The sequence below is a fragment of the Schistocerca gregaria genome, chromosome 3 (assembly GCF_023897955.1).
Source record: "Schistocerca gregaria isolate iqSchGreg1 chromosome 3, iqSchGreg1.2, whole genome shotgun sequence".
Lineage (NCBI taxonomy): Eukaryota > Metazoa > Arthropoda > Insecta > Orthoptera > Acrididae > Schistocerca > Schistocerca gregaria.
The window spans coordinates 582,595,365-582,615,310 of NC_064922.1; the positions used below are offsets into that span (position 1 = coordinate 582,595,365).

General features: G+C 40.1%; 1 protein-coding gene across 3 annotated transcripts in view; it reads right to left on the reverse strand.

Moving 5' to 3' along the window:
* LOC126354575 (tetratricopeptide repeat protein 17) overlaps positions 1–19,946 on the reverse strand; it is a 303,403-nt gene that overhangs the window by 198,941 nt on the left and 84,516 nt on the right. For all 3 annotated transcript variants that reach the window (XR_007565351.1, XM_050004319.1, XM_050004320.1), the window contains exon 5: positions 8,975–9,142. Coding sequence is in view for 2 of the 3 variants with exons in the window: in XM_050004319.1 (XP_049860276.1) it covers positions 8,975–9,142 (168 nt within the window). In the remaining variant the exon portion in view is untranslated. The remainder of the gene's footprint in view (positions 1–8,974; positions 9,143–19,946) is intronic.

Consider the following 19,946-nt stretch of genomic DNA (forward strand, 5'->3'; position numbering starts at 1 on the left):
CAATGGCATAATACGGTTTTCATGAAACAAAAAATATATATATGCTTATATTAGAATAAATCTACAACTTAACTTTAATATCCACAGGTTTTGTGGAGAAGGACCATAAGATCTGTGATGTGTCATCACTATGATGCTTTTCTTTACATTCGTGGTGTCTTTCTTATTTGAATAATTAGTTCATATCAAGTGACCACTGTGGATCACACTTGGTTGACTTTGCATTGTTGATGATGTCATTTGCTTAGGAATATTCATTGCGTCAAAATGTTGTGCAACAATAGCTTCTGAATTTTGTCATTTCTTCGGATTATTGCGGGGCGAGCAAGCGTACCACGTGACCCGGCATCGCTGGAGAGTGCGCTTGCATTTGCTCCAAAGGTTGGTCGCTCAACACTGTGTGGTATAATGTTGTTTGATGTGTGGGGCCATGTCGGCGATAGCGACATGTATGCATGGTAGCCCCATAATGCAGGTGTGACTTTTAAGATGCGTTTCTTGTAAGCAGATGCAGAAAGGTTTCTCCTGGACTAGTAGCTGCAATTCTTTCAAATGTGAGCTATATCCATTTAAATTACACTGCAACACAGAAGTCTCTGTGGAAACCAAGGGTTAGCAATGGTTGTTCTTTTCTTTCTCCCTCTGAGGTGGTATTTACTGAGGTGGTCAGGGGGAACATTAGCCAGTTCCTTGCCCTGCAGTACCTCCAATTGGAAGTCCGTACCCTCAAGAGCATAGTCCCCATCAGAAAGGGAGAAAGCTCAATCTGTAGGTTTAACTACCGCTTTCCTGGACTTGAACTACTTTTCGAAGAACGTTTTCCTTTACCGACAGGAGAAGATGGTTTCCAGAGTTGCAGGGAAAGCTTAGTTGGCTTCTGATGTTAGGTGATAAGCCTATTGCTGATGTGTTCCAAACGACATCAGTTGCAAGTGGAGCATTTTCCCTACAGGTACATCAACAAGTGCATGTGCTCGTACTTGAATCTGTGGTCTGAGTTTGTGTGGAGGTATCACACCTAGCGATTGGTGTCTTAAGGCCTGATGTGAAAGAAGTAGCAACAACTAGTGGTTGCATAAGCTTTGAAAGTATTTTTAGCTTCACCATAGGGTATACGTCAATTTGCTTTTAACTCCTGAATTTTCCTTTCCTCCTTGTACACTCCACACTTTCTGCTCCACACTGGATGATCCCCGGAGCAGCAATAATTGGCTGACTCATGAGCTGAGCCTCCACAATCGCCACACATAGCCTTCCCATTACATCCCATAGCAGAGTGGCCAAATCTTTGGCATTTGTACCACTGCATTGGGTTAGTAGCAAATGGGCAAACTTTAAGACGGATATAGCCTGCAAGGATATGTTCAGGTATTTCTGGAGTACTAAACATTAGAGTAAATGTTGCCCATTTTTCCAATTTGCCACTGACTCTCATCATATATCTCCGCACTTTTGTGATGCCCATATTTTTCCATTCTTAAAATAACTCTGTGGGGCCCACCTCCATTATATCGGAGCATTTTACCACACCCTTACTAAAGTTAAGGGTGTTATGCAACTCAGCCTCGACTGCATAGTCACCTAAGCCCTTACATCTCAGAAGCTTAGATATTTGGTTGGAATTAGTAGTTTCAACTAAAAGTGTTTCATAACGAAGTCATCTGACACTTTTCAAAGTCCAAGCAATACCTTCCAATGCCTTGTCAATATAGAAAGGGGATATCTTTTCAAAGGTTCCCCATGTTCACTTGATTACAATGAGAGTGATGGCACACTAATGCCCTGTTACCATGATTCTGAGACTTCTTTATGGGAGGACCGAGCACCCGATCTCTCTTTGAGGAGGGAGTATAGGTACTGACTGATGGTACACTCGTCCCGTCAGGGGTAGTAGTTTGATGAGACCATTCCAAAGGGATCCCATGAGACACTAGGGAAACAACAGTCAACCCAGGCAGAGGCCTGCATGCCTGAGCAAGCCTTATACAAATGGGGGGAGGGGGGGGGGGGGTGGCAGGTGCTCCAGAGGTTGCCTGCTAAAGACTGTTTTACCTCAAAAGCCATGCCATTCATCTCATCAGCATGTATCACATCTCGAGGTTGAGGGGCTTTTTATAGAGGTGTTTAGCTTCCTCGTGGTCCAGGCGGTGAAGCCAAGACCCCTGTTCTCTGAAACAAACGACATTCCACCACTGCGTCACACAATGGTCACTGAAGCATGACCAGATCTCACAGTTACAGAAGACTGGTGGTGCTTACCAGTCCGCAGATCAGGAACCCTTTGGTCACCAAGCCTGTACTCAGCAAATGAATGCTGAGCCCCTGAGGGGAAACCCTGTCGACTTTTCATTCCGTATTGTCTTTAATGCTGTTTCTACCTCATGCCACATTAATGGGTATTTGTTGGTTTGGACTTCATTAATTAGTCTACAGTCGTTGTGTAGTCCCCATCTCCATTTAACAGCACGTTGAAGTACTTTTTCGTTTCATTCCTGGTCCCTTCCTCTGTTCTTTAAGTTACCTTCTTCTGTTTCCAGGGCAAAGATATTTATACATTCATTTTGTTTATGCTTTAGTACGTTGTATAGTAATTTCCTACTTCTCTGACAGTCTTCCTCTATCCTTGTCGTAAAGTCTTCCCATCACTTTTCCTTTTCTTCCTGGGTCAGTCTTTTTATAGCTCGTTTCTTTCTCCAGTATTCCTGAGCTTGATGTTCAATTGCTAATTCATTTTGACTATCATCTGTTTTCTGTTATTCATGGTCTAATTTTCTTTTCCATAAGTTCCTATCTTTTACTGCTGTCTTTATCTGATCATTCCACCAAGGTGTTTCCTCCTCTTTTGGTGTGGCACTAATTTTTAAACGGGTGTCCATGGCTTCTCTAACAAGGGTCTCTTCAAATAAGGAGCATTTTTCTTCTACTCCTTTCCCAGTTTTGGATCATTTGGCTGCTATTCGTGCTTTATACTTTGTATTTTTTTCCATGACCTTCAACAACCAAGCCTTAATCTTTGGCAATCTCGTTGTTTAAATTTTTGTGCTTGAGCATCTTTTCGGCCAGCAGTTAATAGCCAGTGGTTGCTATTTAGGCACACACTGGGTATGACTTTAACATATGTAACATACTGATCAGCTTTTCTATCAGTGATGATGAAGTCTTTCACAGTCTTGAGCTTACCATCCCAGCTGTATCTCATTATTTTACGACTTTCCCTCTTCTATACCACATATTCTTTATGGCTAAGTTGTTTTGCACACAGAAATCAACTAGGTTCTCTCCCTCTGGGTTCCTGTTCCCATAACCACGAGGATCGATAATGTTTTCACATCCTAGTCTTTCCTTGCCAACTTGAGCGTTCAGATTGCCCACAACGACGGTGTTCTCCTAGCTGTTATTTGTTCTTAAGTTTGTTAAGGAAATGCTCTTTCTCCGCCATGGTGCATCCTGTCTGTGGTGCGTATACTTTAAAAACAGTGTGCTGTGTACTACCAGTCCTTAGTCTCATTTGGATGGTCCTGCCACTCACATATCTGACACCTGTCTGTATGACAGGTTAGCTCAGTGTTGTTTAACGTCCCGTCGACAATGAGGTCGTTAGAGACAGAGCGCAAACTCGGGTTAGGGAAGGATGGGGAAGGAAATCGGCTGTGCCCTTTCAAAGGAACCATCCCGGAATTTGCCTGAAACGATTTACGGAAATCATGGAAAACCTAAATCACGATGGCTGGAGACGGGAATGAACCGTCGTCCTCCCGAATACGAGTCCAGTGTGTCTGTATGACAACTCCATTTTTGGAGTCACTGCTGTTTCCACTCCAGTATAGCACATATCCAATTCTCAGTGGTTTCTTCCTACAGCTTTTCCACTTTGCCTTACTCAAGCCTGGTATCCAGAGCTTATGCCTGTTCATAAGATCTACTAGTTCTTCACATCTGTTGGTGAGAGTGGGGATATTGGGTGTATCAATTTCCAGTTCTTCCTTTTTGGGACGGTTTTGTGTCTTCTCATATCTTTGTTGAGTATCAGACATTTGTCTGTCATTACTTTGGGTGGTACTAGAAAAACTGTCATGTCTTGTGTTTAATTCATTCTTCCATCCGAGGCTTGGTTTAGGCTGGACACATGTTATATGGAATTTTTTATTCAAATTAGTCTGCTCTACCATTTCCTAATTCCTCCTGAAATTCCTTATGAACAAAGTAAAGAGATTTCTGCTTTTAAAATGGTATTGAAGAAACATAGCCATTCAGTATTACAGCAGGTGTGTATGAAAATAACTGTAAGGTTATCTGTAATTTTAGCATACTGCAAGATCAGTATCGAATGTGGCAATGTTTGTAGACAGCCTGTTGTGATTTCCCTTAGAGTCCAGGAGACTTTATGAGGTTGTTCGGAGGATAGTCGTTTTTAAAGTTTCCAAATTCATGGCCATCCTGTCTGAAGAGCAGTATTTGTGTCTCCCAGCAGGTAAAGGTTCCAAAGCATGGGGACACTTCTATCACTTATCTTTACTCATTTTAGTGTTGGCTTAAAAGTTTCTTTCTCTTTCTTTCTTCCTTAATGCTCTTTCAACAAACTTATCAACTTACACAATTACAGGGATCAGATGCACTAACTCCTCCCAATTCATATGATGGGAAATGAAACAAACAAGCAATTTTAACATGAAGAGACTAACTGTATAAAACTTTACATAGAAGGTTATATGAGGATGAAGGGAGATCCTTAAAATAATTTTAACTACGGAAATAATGAGCTTTGTACTCTTGCAATAACTCAGGTAGTTAATAAAACTATTAGCTGACTCAAAACACCAGGATTCACAAATGTGTGTTACATTTGTCATGACAAACACGGTTTGGCTATCCTTGTGAAGAATGAACTCCTAGGGAATTTAGAGACAAAAGTGATACTAGCAGAACATAAGATTGGTATAAAAGTGGGAGAGCTGACGTTGTATAATGTCTCCATCACAGAAATAGCCCACTGGTATTCTGGCTAACCATCCAGCAGTTTATGCCCGTGATTTTAACTCTCAATACATCAGGTGGAGGTATCTGATATCCACAGATGAAGGCATCACATTAATGACTGAGCAGATAACCAGGACCTACATCTTGTGTTCAACCCCAATGATACAGTGACCTACAAATCAATGACATTGGTGTACAACATTAACATTTGACATGATGTTCATCACATGCATAGCAACAGACAAAGCTGTGCAAGCTACAAGGAGGGTCTTCAAGGCATTCCTACAGAGCCAGCACTCTCTTATATTTGCAGAGATTTGGCTATCAATCCCATTTACAAAAAGCCCCTGCAATTCCCACACTGGTACTCGAGGAAAGCTGACTGAAAAAATTTGGTTTCCAAATAGTCACAAAATGACATGTGATCTCAAATTAATTACATATTTCTAGAGTGAGTCGTGCTTCGGTAGCTCAGATGGTAGAGCATTTGCCCGCGAAAGGCAAAGGTCCCAAGTTCGTGTCTCGGTCGGACACACAGTGTTAATCTGCCAGGAAATTTCATATCAGCGCACACTCCGTTGCAGAGTGAAAATCTCATTCTGGAAACATCGCCCAGGCTGTGGCTGAGCCATGTCTCCGCAATATCCTTTCTTTCAGGAGTGCTAGTTCTGCAAGGTTCGCAGGAGAGCTTCTGTAAAGTTTGGAAGGTAGGAGACGGATACTGGCAGAAGTAAAGCTGTGAGTACCGGGCGCGAGTCATGCTTCGGTAGCTCAGATGGTAGAGCATTGAGTCTCAGTCGGGCACACAGTTTTAATCTGCCAGGAAGTTTCATATCAGCGCACACTCCGCTGCAGAGTGAAAATCTCATTCTGGAACCTCATTCTTATATATCTAACATCAGCTTATGATACCATATGGTCTGAGGGTCTACTGCTTAAGTTATATAAAATTATCAAATGCAAACAGACTTACACTTTACTTAAAAACATGTAACAAACAGACATAATCGATGTTTCACTTCATGATATGAAGAGCAAGGGAATGGTTTTGAATAATAGCTTGCCACAAAGATCTACACTAACAACCATTATCATCCGTCTATGTACCACTGACATACCAGACACAACTTTACATAAAGCTCATGAAATCAATATATATGAAACAAGCTTCAAAATTTCTGATTGTGGCAACAACCATTTCCTTCATTATGTGCCACATGAACTTGATATAGTATGGATAATATTGTTAATGCTTCATACTACAATAACAGAAATTCCAGGGTGGAAATAATTAATGAGAAAAGAAGGAAGGCGGCTACTCACTTGTAACTGATTGTTTTTAGGTACACAGACAACCATACAGATTTCCAAACGCACCCATCATAACATAAAATACAAGCGTAAGTTCATTTATTTATTTGTTTTCTCCTATGTCATTTACAAACGCAGTTATCACACTAAATGATTACCACAATGTATTAATCACAATATTCTTATAGCTCTGTACAGAATAATCATATTCTTTACAAACTTCAATAATATTATATCATATTACAAATGATACAGCTATAGCAACTAGAGTGCACAAAATGGAAAGAGTGTTTATTATGACCAAAAACGTTTATAATAAAAAATCCTAGTCCTGGAACATGAAATTAAGACACTACCAAACAGTGGCCAGACCTGAAGCTCTCTATGCAGCAGAAACACTTAAACTAACAAGAAATGGAGATCTTGAGAAACTAGAGAAGGTCGAAAGAAGAATTTTAAGGAAATTACTGGGAGCTAAAAGAAACAATAATGCTGAATACAGGTTAAGACCAAACAGAGAGCTATATCTGAAAACGGAGAAACTAACTGATGTAATGAGGAAGAGGAGATTACAGTTTTTTGGACATATATTCAGAATGGATAACAACAGACTAACCAAGCGGATATTCACATTACTCAATAGCTACAGATCCAAGCCAGCATGGTTCATAGAGAATGAAAAGGACATTGAAAATGCTGGAGTTACAATAGACACAATAGAAAACAGAACACATTTCAGAAAGGCAGTTCAAAAGGCAGAATTTCAGGAGAGAAAGAAAATAACTAGACGAAAGTGGACTCAAGAAGAAAGGGAACAACACTCTAAAAGGATGAAGGAAATTTGGAAACTGAGGAAATCTAATACAATGAAGAGTAGCCAAAGTTGATTCATCGTACCCTTCAAATGGATTATTCGAAAGAAGAAGAAGAATATTACAAATGATGTTATATTACAAACATTGTTTAGTCACTTCATGGCTGAGTCAGAGAGCCTGTGTATGTCCTTCGGTTCACCCTCGTAGCCATGCACTTCAAACAAAAGTAAATGGTCGGTTGGTTTTCACTGCACTAACTTTCAGCACTGGCTGATAGGCCCCATTTGGTCATCAGTTGCTTAAATCTACCAACACACATTCTGATATGATGCAGAGTTGTCCACAATTTCGTCAGGAGGTGGAATCATTTGATATTCTTGTTGGGGTCATCCACAAAATTTCAGTTCTTATGTCCATAGTTCTTTCTAAGCTGTCTCTGAGTTGAAGCCCTGCACTTATTCACAGATTTTTCACAAAAGTGACCACGATTTATGTCTGTTTGCATGTGCCAAGTCTTGGTGTAAGAGTGTTCTGAGTTTTCTAGGATTTTATTGTATGCTGTTGTGGCTAACTGTGATAACCTGTGTCGGCGGGCTCTATGTTTGCAAGGCCAAGGAGCCAGGTATCTGAAGTAGCCATGCATTCTCCCCTTCAGTTGGATGTCCATCTTAGCTATGTGTGCACTTCTCATCCAAAATGGTGAACAGTACTTAGCCACAAAATGGACAAGGGTTAGTGTTGAGGTCCTCAATGTGCTTGCTCCACAACATTCCAGCCAGTTTCGATAGGATAGTGTTACATGACTTTAATTTCTATTTAGTATCTCCTAGATATGAGCTATATCTTAGAGTGCAATTTAACTTCACCCCCAAGTGGCTCAAATGGCTCTGAGCACTATGGGATTTAACTGCTGAGGTCATCAGTCCCCTCACCCCCAAGTATCTAGACTTATCCCCACACCTGATACTCTGGCCATTCATAGAGAAATATAGTTTTCTATTTGTATCTGTATTGTAAGGTGCATTATGGTGCTGGTCATTTTCTTAAGTTTTGAATACAGATGCCACTTTAAGTAACAGGTTTTCAACACTTCTTGTCTGTATTCAATATTTTGTCGAGTTCATTAAAATTTTTTCTTTGATATGGAACAGTTGGGTCATGTGGGTACACAGATTTATGTGAAGTGGTATCTGGTACATCAGTGGTATACAGACTGAAAATAATGGTTGCTAGTGTAGAACCTTGTGGCAGGCCATTATTCAGAACCATACTTTTGCTCTTTATATGGTGAAATGAAACCTCGATTGTGCCTGTCTGTTACATGTTTTAAAGTAAACTGAGTCTGTTTGCATCTGATAATTCTAGTTAGCTTTATCACCCTTAAACTTTATGCTACTACATACAACATTTGAGAATGTATATGCACACATTTTCCGGCAAAGAGAGCAGCTTCAAAGGCTTAGTAATGATGTCAACTGCTCAACATTCCCTCAACACACTAAGTATTGTTTTTTCTCATAACACTTTTAAATGGGAATATTCCATTACTGAAGAAACTAGTCCGGTGTTTCATTACTTATAGGGATTTGATAAGATGATACATTGCCAGTTATACCTTCAAGCACATTTTAAAAGAGAGAGAGAGACAGAGAGAGAGAGAGAGAGAGAGAGAGAGAGAGAGAGAGAGAGAAGGGGAAGAAGGTGAAGAGCGCGTGAATTCCTAAACTAACTTATGCTAAGAACAACACACACACACCGATGCCCAAGGGAGGACTTGAACCTCCGGTGGGAGGAACAAGCATCTTAAACACCCAGCATATACTGACATTAATTATCTGTAGTTAAATGAGATATACATCCAATAACTGTACCTGTTATAGTCACCCAATACAGCATACACATTCCCAAGTGCCATATGACTCCAGGCTTTATCAGGAGCATGATCGACAGCAGCATGCATGACAATTGCAGCCTCTGCTGGATGACTGGACCGATGAAGTGTTCCTCCCAATGTGAGGAGAGCCAAGTCACGGTACTGCCTGTAAACAAAAGTACTTAGTTTTGTACTGTCTTATTCCAAGGAAAAATAAAATAAAAAATAAAAACTAAAATAAATGGATTAATTGTGATGAAACAGTATAATCAGCCAACACACAAACAGCCATGTTGTCCTGACTAGCTACACTGTACTCGGGCAGCACAACCAGCAATTTAGCTGAGCATGTTTTTCTGTTAGTCAGTTAGCTCCAAGGAAAGACACTGACCAAAAGCTTAGCGACATGCCAGTATCCATCATGTGCTCACTGTCTCAACTATGGAGTGGGTGGTTACTTTTGCTGCTTTCATTATTTGTATTCCATCCAAACTTTCCAATACTGTATTAACAGTAAAAAGTTAAAACAGATCAGGACTTGAAGACCTGTCAATATGGCACTTCAGAAGGCTCCATAGTGTTTAGATTTTAGACTTAAAATCTCAATGAATGGTGAGCAACTAAGTTTCTCATCAAAGTAGGGGCCCACAACCCTAATTCTTTACAGCTGAGAGTGGTGTCCCTGTGTCACAATTCCAGTTGATTTAAAACACAATATATAATATTAAATTAACAAAAACAGACAGAGACATGTTTCTCCCAGAATAGCTGAAAACCTGTGGTTTTTATATGGCTCACCAGCCTCTTTAAAATGAATTAAATATTTTTTACTTTATTTGAATTTCTTTTGTTTTTATATTTAGGTTCTGTGGGATCATCTGAGCCAAAGTTACTTTGGCCATGCAACAACACACTACTGACATATTTCACATAATGGAGATATTATCTAAATAGTTATTTTTAAAAAGTTCAAAAAATAAGTTTAACATAGTATATACAAGTGTCAGTCAAAAAGCAATGCCACCTTTCTTTTTTTTCTTTTTCTTTTTTTTTTCAACTGGAAGGATAGAGGTCAAAAAACACAATAGTGCCAAGTAATTTACGACATTTCAACACAATATATGTCCATTTTCACAGTTTTGGTCTCTCTTTTAACTAGTAGTCCAGTGTGATAAAAAGAAAAGGGGCTGCTTCCGAAGCCACTGACACATGACCATTTTAATGGCCTACACATCTTCAAGGTGAATCCCACAATGACCTTTTTCTAGCAGCCCAAACAGATGGGAGTCTGATAGTACCAGTACGGAGCTGTATGGGGGTTGGAAGCAAGACTTCCCATCCAATTTTCTCAATCTCTTCAGGGTGTGATGACTGGTGTGTGGTCTTGCATTGTCATGCAAAAGACTAACATTGGCCATAGCTTTGCTTCACTAATTAAGACATGCTTTAAGCTGTTTGAGAACTGGACAGAATTTATTGTATATCCCTGTTCCAAAAACTCAATCATAATTACACCTTCTGCATACTGGTATACTGTAGCCATAACTTTCTTGCCAGTCACATAATGTTGAACTTTTCAAACAATGGAAAACCCAGGATGGAATGTAACAATACCAGAGAAGGATAATTGCTACTCACCATATAGCGGAGATGCCGAGTTGCGATAGGTACAATAAAAAGATTCACACAATCATAGTTTTCGGCCATTAAGGCCTTTGTCAGCAGTAGACACACTTACACACACACACTCAGGCGAACACAATTTGCACACACGTCTGCAGTCTCAGAGAGCTGAAACTACACTGGTAAGGTGACACACTTGAACAATTGGCTTTAAACTACGGTGAGGAACCCATGTACAGAACATGTGTGTCAATGAAAAGTAGCTGAAAGCCTGGAGATAATACAGAAAGTTATAAACTCATTCACAAAGTAGCACAGTGTAGAATTCCTTATTGTGCACCCTATTCTGATAAGTACTGGGGCAAAAAGTGAAATGCTGCAAGCACTTCCTTGACAGACATCTCCCTCTCTTGTGCATATTGATCAAACAATACATTACCATCTCAATACTAAAAGTACTATTTGCCAAGTAATAACTGACTGGAATCAGAATTTATTAGTAGATAGAATAGAAAACATCATTCTTAGTCAGTCAAAGTCAACAGACATAAAAGTAGCAATGGGGGTACTACAAGGAAGAGTTATGGAGCCATTACTGTTTTTGCTAAGCTATAATGAACAGTGTGACAAACTTTCTTGTGTAAATAAGTAGTTTTTAAAATAGAAAGAAACTTCCACATGGGAAAAATATATTAAAAACAAAGATTCCAAGACTTACCAAGTGGGAAAGCGCCGGCAGACAGGCACATGAACAAAACACACAAACACACACACAGAATTACTAGCTTTCGCAACCGATGGTTGCTTCTTCAGGAAGGAGAGGGAAAGACGAAAGGATGTGGGTTTTAAGGGAGAGGGTAAGGAGTCATTCCAATCCCGGGAGCGGAAAGACTTCCCTTAGGGGAAAAAAAAGACAGGTGCGCACACACACACACACACACACACACACACACACACACACACACACACACACACATATCCATCCGCACATTCACAGACACAAGCAGACATATTTAAAGGCAAAGAGTAAGGGCAGAGATGTCAGTCGAGGCGGAAGTACAGAGGCAAAGAAGTTGTTGAAAGACAGGTGAGGTATGAGCGGCGGCAACTTGAAATTAGCGGAGGTTGAGGCCTGGCGGATATCGAAAAGAGAAGATATACTGAAGGGCGAGTTCCCATCTCCGGAGTTGGGATAGGTTGGTGTTGGTGGGAAGTATCCAGATAACTCGGACGGTGTAACACTGTGCCAAGATGTGCTGGCCGTGCATCAAGGCACGTTTAGCCACAGGGTGATCCTCATTACCAACAAACACTGTCTGCCTGTGTCCATTCATGCGAATGGACAGTTTGTTGCTGGTCATTCCCACATAGAAAGCGTCACAGTGCAGGCAGGTCAGTTGGTAAATCACGTGGGTGCTTTCACACGTGGCTCTCCCTTTGATCGTGTACACCTTCCGGGTTACAGGACTGGAGTAGGTGGTGGTGGGAGGGTGCATAGGACAGGTTTTACACCGGGGGCGGTTGCAAGGGTAGGAGCCAGAGGGTAGGGAAGTTGTTGAAAGACAACCCAACCCAACCCAAAGTTTGGTGCAGATTTATTGATGACATCTTCATGATCTGGACTCACAGTGAAGAACAACTCCAGAATTTCCTCTCCAACCTCAACTCCTTTGGTTCCATCAGATTCACCTGGTCCTACTCCAAATCCCATGCCACTTTCCTAGACGTTGACCTCCATCTGTCCAATGGCCAGCTGCACACATCCGTCCACATCAAACCCACCAACAAGCAACAGTACCTCCATTATGACAGCTGCCACCCATTCCATATCAAACGGTCCCTTCCCTACAGCCTAGGCCTTCATGGCAAACGAATCTGCTCCAGTCCTGAATCCCTCGACCATTACACCAACAACCTGAAAACAGCTTTCGCATCCCGCAACTACCCTCCCAACCTGGTACAGAAGCAGATAACGAGAGCCACTTCCTCATCCCCTCAAACCCAGAACCTCTCACAGAAGAACCCCAAAAGTGCCCCACTTGTGACAGAATACTTCCCGGGACTGGATCAGACCTTGAATGTGGCTCTCCAGCAGGGATACGACTTACTAAAATCCTGCCCCGAAATGAGATCCATCCTTCATGAAATCCTCCCCACTCCACCAAGAGTGTCTTTCCGCCGTCCACCTAACATTCGTAACCTCTTGGTTCATCCCTATGAAATCCCCAAACCACCTTCCCTACCCTCTGGCTCCTACCCTGGCAACCGCCCCCGGTGTAAAACCTGTCCTATGCACCCTCCCACCACCACCTACTCCAGTCCTGTAACCCAGAAGGTGTACACGATCAAAGGGAGAGCCACGTGTGAAAGCACCCATGTGATTTACCAACTGACCTGCCTGCACTGTGACGCTTTCTATGTGGGAATGACCAGCAACAAACTGTCCATTCGCATGAATGGACACAGGCAGACAGTGTTTGTTGGTAATGAGGATCACCCTGTGGCTAAACATGCCTTGATGCACGGCCAGCACATCTTGGCACAGTGTTACACCGTCCGAGTTATCTGGATACTTCCCACCAACACCAACCTATCCCAACTCCGGAGATGGGAACTCGCCCTTCAGTATATCTTCTCTTTTCGATATCCGCCAGGCCTCAACCTCCGCTAATTTCAAGTTGCCGCCGCTCATACCTCACCTGTCTTTCAACAACTTCTTTGCCTCTGTACTTCCGCCTCGACTGACATCTCTGCCCTTACTCTTTGCCTTTAAATATGTCTGCTTGTGTCTGTGAATGTGTGGATGGATATGTGTGTGTGTGTGTGTGTGTGTGTGTGTGTGTGTGTGTGTGTGTGTGCACCTGTCTTTTTTTTCCCCTTAGGGAAGTCTTTCCGCTCCCGGGATTGGAATGACTCCTTACCCTCTCCCTTAAAACCCACATCCTTTCGTCTTTCCCTCGCCTTCCTGAAGAGGCAACCATCGGTTGCGAAAGCTAGTAATTCTGTGTGTGTGTTTGTGTGTTTTGTTCATGTGCCTGTCTGCCGGCGCTTTGCCGCTTGATAAGTAGTTTTTAACTTTCATAGCTGAAAAATTATTACATTGACTTCGTTTTCCTTAAATGACACTATATATTTATTTCCTTTGGCACTGGAACAAGCCTTTGAAGGAAACTTCAGTGAGGTTACAAGTGTGGAACTTAATCAAATATTAACAAGATAATTGCACTGCACATTGCTAATCCCCTGTCAGGATAGAAGGTGTCACGATAGATCTACAGTAATGCACAAAATGTATGAAAGTATTTAATTCAATTGTAGTTCATGTATTTACCTGTGCCTTTGAAGTCCACCATTCTCTGCTCTACTGTTGTAGTGATCAGAAAACATCTTCATGGAGCTATTTGGACTTTCACAATGTACACAACTAGTCAAAAAAGTGAATATGGTTTTAATTTATGGCAAACGTTACCAAACTGTTGGAACAGAGGTGCAGTTCGGGATAGAACTGTCATCTTAGCACAGATATAATATAATGAAATAGCCAAATGCCATATACACATAGATGTAGGCAATACATGCTTCAAGTGAATTATGTGATACCTGTGTTTACTGAGATTTGATAAATTGTATTTTTAATTATGTTGGCCTATTTTTTTTATTATAGGTTGAATTGACATAAATATTAAACATTGTTTAATATTATTTATAGTATTTTAATGACTTAGGCAGAAGATATCATTCATTATTTCATTTACTGCATAAAGTTACAAAATTATACAGATAAAACCTTTGTGTAAACATATGTCAGTTCAGTCTATTGATTGCACCAGATTCAGGAAGACAGAAATTCATTTATGTAAAGTGATTTTTGAATAATAAACACAAATTTAGGCTACAGAAATTTCTGAAAATAAAGTACAACAACACTGTTGGACATTCAAAATGTAAACATTACGACGTAGATGACCACCAGTTTGAAGCAGTTTTGAAACAGCTGTTGATGATGTTTCTTGACAAAAATATATATGTGACACACAAACTGGTGTTTCTATTCAAAGTTTGCATTAAAATTCAAACTTTTGCTGACTTAAGAAAACATGCCATCTTCAACAAAAAGGGATGTAATAAATTCTATATACCCCTCTTGTTGTTGCAGCTGTATATTTGGATGCAACTGGAAGGATATGAAAGAAGCTGCATGCTGAAAGGTGCTCTGATCTTGTCAAGCCCTTACAATCTGTCTCTGCAAACATTATTTTTTTCCAAAAGATCAAGAAATGTAAGTGTGAAGAATAAAATATGTCAATTTGAAAGAATATCTGCTGACAAGAGAAAAGCAACTACCATTTTAGCAAAAATAATACACATTCTACATGTCACTATGAGGCAGTTTGATTATGTGAATGGGATCAGCAAAATTAGTGGTCTGTGGATACTACATTCAAACATGTTTAACTCTTTACACATTTTGCTCCATCAACAATTCATGACAGTGGCTTTCAAACTTGATTATAGTACTCTGAATAGTGTCTACGAACACTGCACAGTAATATGGCATTTCTATGCAAGAGTTTGTCTACAGACGAATTACAAGGGTAGTTTGAGAAGTTCTAGGGATGGAATAGAAATATACTACTTGCATCAGTGAAGTTTCTTTATTTTTCAGCATAGTCTACCTGTACACTAACTCACTTGGACCTGTAATTTTCCAATGCTTTGATCCCATTTCGAAAATTATATCCCTTCAAACCTTTAAAATACCTGTCAGCTTTGGCTGCTAGTTCTTCTTTAAAGACAATCTCTGCCCACTAAAGAAAATTTTGAGCTTGGAGAAAAGATTTAAGTCTGTTGGAGCCAAATTTGATGAATACAGCATTTATGGCAACAATTTGTATATCAGTTGATCAACCCATTTCATAATATAGTCAAATGCACAGCTATCTATCAAAGTTTTTTTATAGTATGTTCAGTGTATAAAGTCATAATAATGAACACACTAACCATACCTGCATGTTTCCTTACATTTGGTGCAGTAGGACATACAACTGTGGGGCCTCTTCTCTTGATGCAGGATGGTGGTTTGTGACATTGTTATCTTGTTACTATTTGATCTAGTTGTGCACATGTTATCGTCACTGAAGTTCTCTTTGGACATTCTTACTAATGCAATGGAAAAAGTGTATAGTTTCATTAAAAAAGTCAGTGTCTTATTTTAGCAGCTATAAATGCTAAAAATTACTTGAAACAACAGAAAACTCAGGATGGAATAATGATAAAAATTATTTGCACAGTTCAGAAAATTTGCCACACTGTCCGCTCAAACATAGCAAAAAATGCAACTTGATATACTTATTCCTTCATATGGCCCATCTTAGCTGCCGCACCCTGTGTGTATAAATGATCTAGCACATAATGTTGGATACTACAAAAAGCTGTTCATAGATGATAATGCTGTATGTAAGAAAGTTGCAACACTGTAATACCATAATGAAATGCAAATGGATATGCAGAATATCAACAGTTGGGGATTGGTAGTTGACCCTTAATATAATCAAATATATGACCTACTGCAAAAAAATAGATGGAAAGGACCATTACTATTAGAGCAAGAAATAACTTGATGCTGCAACAGCCATAAAATATTTAGGAGCACCCATCTGCAGTGACCTAATGTGGACTGATCACATAAAAGAAATTGTAAGAAACATAAATGCCAGGCTGTGATTTATCAGAAGAATCCTACGGAATTGTAACTAGCCCATGAAAGAAGTGGCATACAAAACACTCCTTCGGCCGTTAACCAAGTACTGTTTGGCAATCTGTGACCTTTAGCAAGTAGGATTAATAGGGGACATGGGGAAGATCCAAATCAGAGTGGCGCACCATACCATGTATTCATATGGTAAGCATCAGAGAGCAGCTAATTAAACTTCATTGCCAGATGTTATAACAGAGGTATTGAGCTTCATGGAGAAAATAATGTTAAAATTCTGAGAGCATATATTTCAAGAAGAGTCAGGCAACAAATTATTTCCTCTCTCTTGTTCCTTGCACAACAACTACAGTGGAGAAATTAAAAGCATTAGATCTTATAAAATGACTTACTGAACAATTCACGAACAGAACAGGAAAGAGTAAAAGTGACAGTGTAACCAGAAGTAACCACTGTCACACACTGTAAGTTGCCTTGCATGCAGCAGAAGCAGAAGTACAGCGGGGATATGATGGCAGAGCCACCAAACAGATATTTGGCACTAGTAACATCACAAGGTTTTTGGATATAAACGAAAAGCTATTATTAGCAAAGTCCTCTTATACCACAATAGTTCATAAACTCAAGTAGGGAAGTAGTGAGAGATGTTAGCTAAACCCACAGTGGATGTAATTTATTAGCTTTCTGCATTCAAAGACCCATATAACAGGCAATTGTCATGTATTCAAATGCCTTGCCAAAGCAACTGGTGGAATGAAAACTGCAATAACAAGCTGCATTTGAGCAATGTATCATTAAAGGTTTTAATTTCTCACAAGGGAAACTCCCCATCAGTCTCCTTAGATTTTGTGTAAAAATGGCCCAGTGGATGCCAGATTAAGCATGAAAACAGGAAGGTGTACTGAACTATCAGGCGGGAGGGGGGAATAGAAACAGTGACTGGTCCAAGCTGATGGTGTGCAATATCGAGCAAGTTGCAAGAACCACGGTGTTGTGGTTCTGTGGTCATGGTCACAGTACTGGACTGCGAAGTGGGAGACGCGTGTTCAAATCTCCCTCATGCCGCCACCCCCCCCCCCCCCCCCCCCTCCCTTTATTATTTTCACAATATTATTAACTGTCCATCTGGCCAGTGACGTGTCTGTTCCCCTTCACTTGTCTTGGCAGTTGTCAAACTACACATTGGTTATAGAATATGAGTCATGTGGTAAGGATATATTACTGTCGCACGTAAATGTAATTAACAGTGAGAGCACACGAGATGGCGCATAAGCCTCTCACAGAAATGAAAACAAAAAATAAATAGGTGTGAACGATGTTACAACAAATGAATTCAAGAGTCAAAACTTCCAAAATGGAATGCAAGAGTAATAACAAGTGGTACTTGTGTAATACAAATAGGAGGTGGGTACATCTGGAAGAGGTCCCTTCCTTACACCTCACTGTTTTAGACAGACACACCATGAAACAGACATAAATTTGAATACAGTGAACAGACATGTCAATGACCAGATGGGCAGTTCAAAAATTTGTGAAAAAAGGGCGGGGGGGGGGGGGGGGGGGGGGGGGAGGCACGAGAGAGAGTTGAACTAGGATCTTCCCGTCCACAGTCCAACACGGCAATCACACAACAACAATACCATCATTCTTGCAGTTTGCTTGATGCGTCACATATTGAGTCTGACTGGTCAATGTTTCTATTTTGATCATTTTTTACAGTTCGGTAGACCTCCTTCCTGTTTTTATGTTTGATATGTGTTCAGTTTTTGAACGGCTATCCACTGAGCCATCTTAGCACTAAATCTGATAGGGAGTTTCCCTTGTTATTAAATTAATTAGATGACCCATTTAAAAAAAAAAGAGAGAGGAAAAAGTGGACTAGCACAGTATCCAGAGACTGTGAACTCATAGCTGCTTCTAAGTACAGCTAACACACATATGAATATGTTACATAATATATCAAAAGGTTGCATACAATGCTGCAGTGAAAGTATCCGAACGATATCCTTTAGGAACAATAGATATCATGGTGTTCTACAACTACAAACATACTCCGCAAGCTGCCATATGGAACATGGTGGAGGATGTCCTGTACCACTACTAGTCATTTCCATTCCTGTTCCACTCACAAACACAGTGAAGGAAAAGCAACTGCATATATATCACCATATGAGTCCTAATTTCTCTTACCTTACCTTTTTGGTTCTTACATGAAATTTATGTTGGCAGCGGTAGAATTGTTCTGCAGTCAACTTCAGATGTTAGTTCTCTAAATCTTCTCAATAGTTTTCCTCAAAAAGTACACCACCTTCCCTCCAGGGATTCTCATATGAGTTCCTTAAGCATCTTCATAATACTGAAGTGTTGTTCACACCTACCCGTAACAAATATAGCAGTCCCCCTCTGAATTGCTTTGATGTCTTCCTTTAATCCAATCCCGTGCAGATTCTAAATATGCAAGCAATACTCAAGAATGAGTCATAGTATGATTACAATGGGTCTCCCACATACCTTACTATAAATCAGCAGTTTTTTTTTTTTTTAATGATAACCAAAAGCTGTTTTATCACTATTTAAGCTACAATGTTCTTTGAAGAAGATATCAAAGGATATACTTTTAGCCTGTGTAAATTTTTGAACAGATGCCACATTTTATCTCATACACAACTGATTTTGAATATTTATTACAAACTACCTTTTCCTTATGCCATATTTTATGTTGAAGTTGATTCCAGACTACAATCATTTTATTTTTAGGGAAATACGGAACAAGCCGTTTAGACATCTTTCCTTTGTAAGTCAACACTATAGTTTTTTGTGATCTATCAATCCTCAGTTGCTTTTAATAGTATATTAATGATTTTTATGTCAGGACCTTCTGCATGCATCTGAATTAAGAAAATATTGGTTTGCCAGATATGTTTCACCTCAGATTATTAATGCATCATCTAAATCATGAAATACTTTTGATTTGTAACTTGCATGTAAGTTGAAAGTGCTGTATGCAAATGAAAATATATATATTAAAAACAAAGAATCCAAGACTTACCAAGCGGGAAAGCGCCGGCAGACAGGCACAATGAACAAAACACACACACAGAATTACTAGCTTTCGCAACCGATGGTTGCTTCTTCAGGAAGGAGAGGGAAAGACGAAAGGAAATGGGTTTTAAGGGAGAGGGTAAGGAGTCAAGGAGTCATTCCAATCCCGGGAGTGGAAAGACTTCCCTTGGGGGGAAAAAAAGGACAGGTGTACACACACACACACACACACACACACACACACACACACACACACACAGACATATTTAAAGGCAAAGAGTAAGGGCAGAGATGTCAGTCGAGGCGGAAGTACAGAGGCCTTACTCTTTGCCTTTGCATTTGCCTTTAAATATGTCTACTTGTGTCTGTGTATGTGCGGATGGATATGTGTGTGTGTACGAGTGTACACCTGTCCTTTTTTTTCCCCCCAAGGGAAGTCTTTCCGCTCCCGGGATTGGAATGACTCCTTGACTCCTTATGCATCATCTAAATCATGAAATACTTTTGATTTGTAACTTGCATGTAAGTTGAAAGTGCTGTATGCAAATGAAAATATATATATTAAAAACAAAGAATCCAAGACTTACCAAGC